General features: G+C 39.1%; 1 protein-coding gene across 1 annotated transcript in view; it reads right to left on the bottom strand.

The window, feature by feature from the left end:
- Window positions 1-3,191, bottom strand: part of LOC107092341 (ATP-binding cassette sub-family C member 9-like) — a 29,114-nt gene that overhangs the window by 15,445 nt on the left and 10,478 nt on the right. The window contains exons 8-9 of the mRNA XM_015386747.1: window positions 2,693-2,715; window positions 2,413-2,460 (exon numbers count right to left, since the gene is read on the bottom strand). Coding sequence (XP_015242233.1) covers window positions 2,413-2,460; window positions 2,693-2,715 — 71 coding nt within the window. The remainder of the gene's footprint in view (window positions 1-2,412; window positions 2,461-2,692; window positions 2,716-3,191) is intronic.

Genomic DNA, 3,191 nt, shown 5'->3' with positions numbered 1-3,191 from the left:
GGTCGGACTCGTATATAGGCTGGGGCCATAATTAGAACCAACGATGTTCCTGGACAGTCCTCAACAACTTGTGATAGTAACATACAAGTACCACATGGGGGCGATGTTTGCGAACGAATCCGAGCCACTAGCATGGGAAGTCCCATCCTTACACAGAGATCGTAGTGGCCTTACACAATCTTTCAGATCTGAAAGACAAATGTGATTACCGGTAGGTCTGGTGGTAACCAGCCAGCGTTAAAATGACAGAATTTTGTTCGCCGTCGTTGTTCTGAATTTCCCTTTAAATACATGATACTGGTAGCCTACTTCCACTTAGGCTGCCTCAAATAAAATTTCACTGTGATGGCAGAACAGTTACCATAATTTTTTTTTGTAAACTTGTTTGGCCAAGATTCCATTCTGTTTTTTGTTTTGTTTTTTTCGTATTACCGTGCAGAAAAATTACAGCTGCTGGTATATTTCTGAATAATGTTCTGTATACCGTTATGGTAACTGTACTTTTTCTATAAATTAACCTAGTATTTTATAGGACACAAAATCTCGTTTTTATTCATTCCACTGGTAGTCTGTTCTGATCAAATAGAAATAGAGGCCTGCCTCTAATTCTGGCCTCCTTCCAATAATGGCCCGGACCAAGATGTACCCAAGTGAAATATGTTGATTGTAGATGTGTCTAGTAGTTCCCATTGATTTTGCTTGTAAAGCGGGGAGAATGGCGCTAGGCTTACCGCACCGTGATGTCACTGCTGGAAGATGGCAGGAGGGAGGGGTTACTATATTTGGGCAAAAATGGCCGCTCCCAGAATTATTATTTTAATTTTTTTACTGATTTACGCTAAATTCTTTAAATCACAGCAAACTTATTAGTTTTAGGTATGATCCGTTGATCATTCTTTGCTGACTTTTCCATTAATTTAATAAATGTTCATTTCTTTTATGCTGTTTATCTCGTTTGTTTCTCTTTTCACGTATTTCCTGACGTGTTTTTGCCTCCATGCATCTCAGGGTTCACATCCAGAGACTGAGAACCAACTGGTGACACTGCTTGACCCTGAGTTATGAGAGAAAACCTAGAAAAATGAAAACCAGATGTTTTTCTTTAAGCAGTGATGTCACACAGATGTGGTTGTTCTCTATGTATCCTGTATAAATATAGAATCTCTAAAAAGTTGCCTTTTCTTTCTGCATAAAGATGCTGAAAGAAAAAGTAAAAAGAAAAATCATCTATTTAATATATTGAACATTTCTAATTAAGGTACGGTTCCTTCCTTGTTTTTTCTATTTGAAAACAAAATCACAAAAAAAAGGGTTTGATTTTTCAGTTTTTTGGTTTTTAAAACCTAAATACAAACAAAATGAAATATTGAAATAAATAAAAATCTGCTGCGTTTAGTTTTCCTTCCAGCTAATTTCCAGCTGTTGTTTAATTTTCTATTGATGTCTGTGTTGTTCCAGAAACAAGTAATTGCAGCAGCTGCAGGTTAAAATTATTAAAAAAGGTTAATCTACCGGTACTAGAGGTTTGTGTCTTTAAGCTAAAAATGGCAGACACAGCCTCAGAAATAAAGAGGGTAAATAATATTTTTTTTATGTTTCGGTTTTCTCTTGTCTTATTTTGAAAAAGAAAAACCAAACAAAAGACCAGACCGTGAACATTTCTCCACAGGCTGGTTTTAATCCTATGGAATAAATTAGAGTTGGCAGAAACCATCAACTGTAGAGGAGCTTAAACTGGGACCAGTAAAGGGCCCCAGTGTTCTGTCAGACCAGCATACCCATAGTCAGTACCTGTTTATCCCTTTAGTTTTGTACCAAAAATAGACTTTAAACTACCTCAATGGGCATATATCCCTTTAGTCATGTACAAAAAAACTATTTAATTGCTTACCTTTTGGTGTTCTTCGAAGCACATGGCGATTTGACCTTACATATATATTTTTTGTACATGATTAAAGGGATACACGTCAGTTGACGAATTTTAAAGTCTATTTTTCATAAAAAACTAAAGGGATAAACGCTAATCTGACGTCTTGCGCGTGCGTATTGACTATAGGTATGCCGTTCTGACAGGGTATGCTGATCTGACAGAACACCGGCTCCCCTACAGCTCAGGGTACCTCCTCCCTCCTAGGGCTGCTCTCTTTCCTGGTCTTTGGGTTTTGGACCCAGAATCCCGGTATCTGGGTTCCTAATTAGAATTTTGATCTCAGTTTATTTTGGTTGTTTATTTTTTAAAGGTTTTAGGCTGAGATCAGGATCCATCCAGCTCAGGTTTCTACCTTGCTAAGAAGTCTGACTTTTAAAACCGGGAATTAGTGTTGCACTGATACCGATACGATATCGGGTGGGGCCCGGATCCAGCACTAAAATGGTGGTATCGGCATCGGCGAGTACTAACAAATAGGGCACCGATACCATTTTGATGTTTGTATGTCAATTGTGAACGCAACCTTCTCTCTCCCGACACTCACTAGTGTTAACTATCACTATTGGGCTGCTCCAGACCAATGAGAGCGGGCCAAAATCTGCTCTTAACCAATGCCAGGGCAGCTTTTTCATGCGGTTGAAAAACAAACCAGGAGAAGAAAATGTCTGCGGTGTGGAAGTATTTGCGTTATAGAAACGCCAGCAAGTACATTGGCGAAATGCAAGATTTTCAACCTGAAAGTTTCGAGAGGTGGCGTTAAACTGGGCAGTTTCAATACCTCCAAACTGATCAAACATTTGAAGTCGAAACATGTGAACGAACGCAAAGAGTTTGAGACTCCCAAGAGAAACCGGGAAGGACCGCCGGACAAACTTTGGTCTAAAACATTCTACTGGATTCACTTTGTATTAGTCTTTTTCCTGCTTCACAAAGGTAGGCAGCAGCTTGACAAAATGCAGTTCTTCATATATACACACACATCAATTTCAAACAGATGGTATCAGTATCGGCCAATACTGCACAGCCAAGTATCGGGGCCAAAAAATGGCATTGGTGCAACACTACCGGGAATATTTTAAGATGTTTCATAGATAAAAACAAGTAGATCCTAGTTTCTAATTTCGGAGAATGAATTTATCGCCTTAACCTTCCTCTTCAGCAGTTAGAAGCCTCGTTAAAATCTGATCCGGTGCTTTAAAAAGTAACACAAGCAGGAAAACAGGAGCAGGAAGCTGCAGTGAGAGATGGAGGTCAGGCGTTA

Source organism: Cyprinodon variegatus, unplaced genomic scaffold (assembly GCF_000732505.1).
Source record: "Cyprinodon variegatus isolate N-32 unplaced genomic scaffold, C_variegatus-1.0 Scaffold376, whole genome shotgun sequence".
Lineage (NCBI taxonomy): Eukaryota > Metazoa > Chordata > Actinopteri > Cyprinodontiformes > Cyprinodontidae > Cyprinodon > Cyprinodon variegatus.
This window is presented reverse-complemented; position numbering and strand designations above follow the sequence as displayed.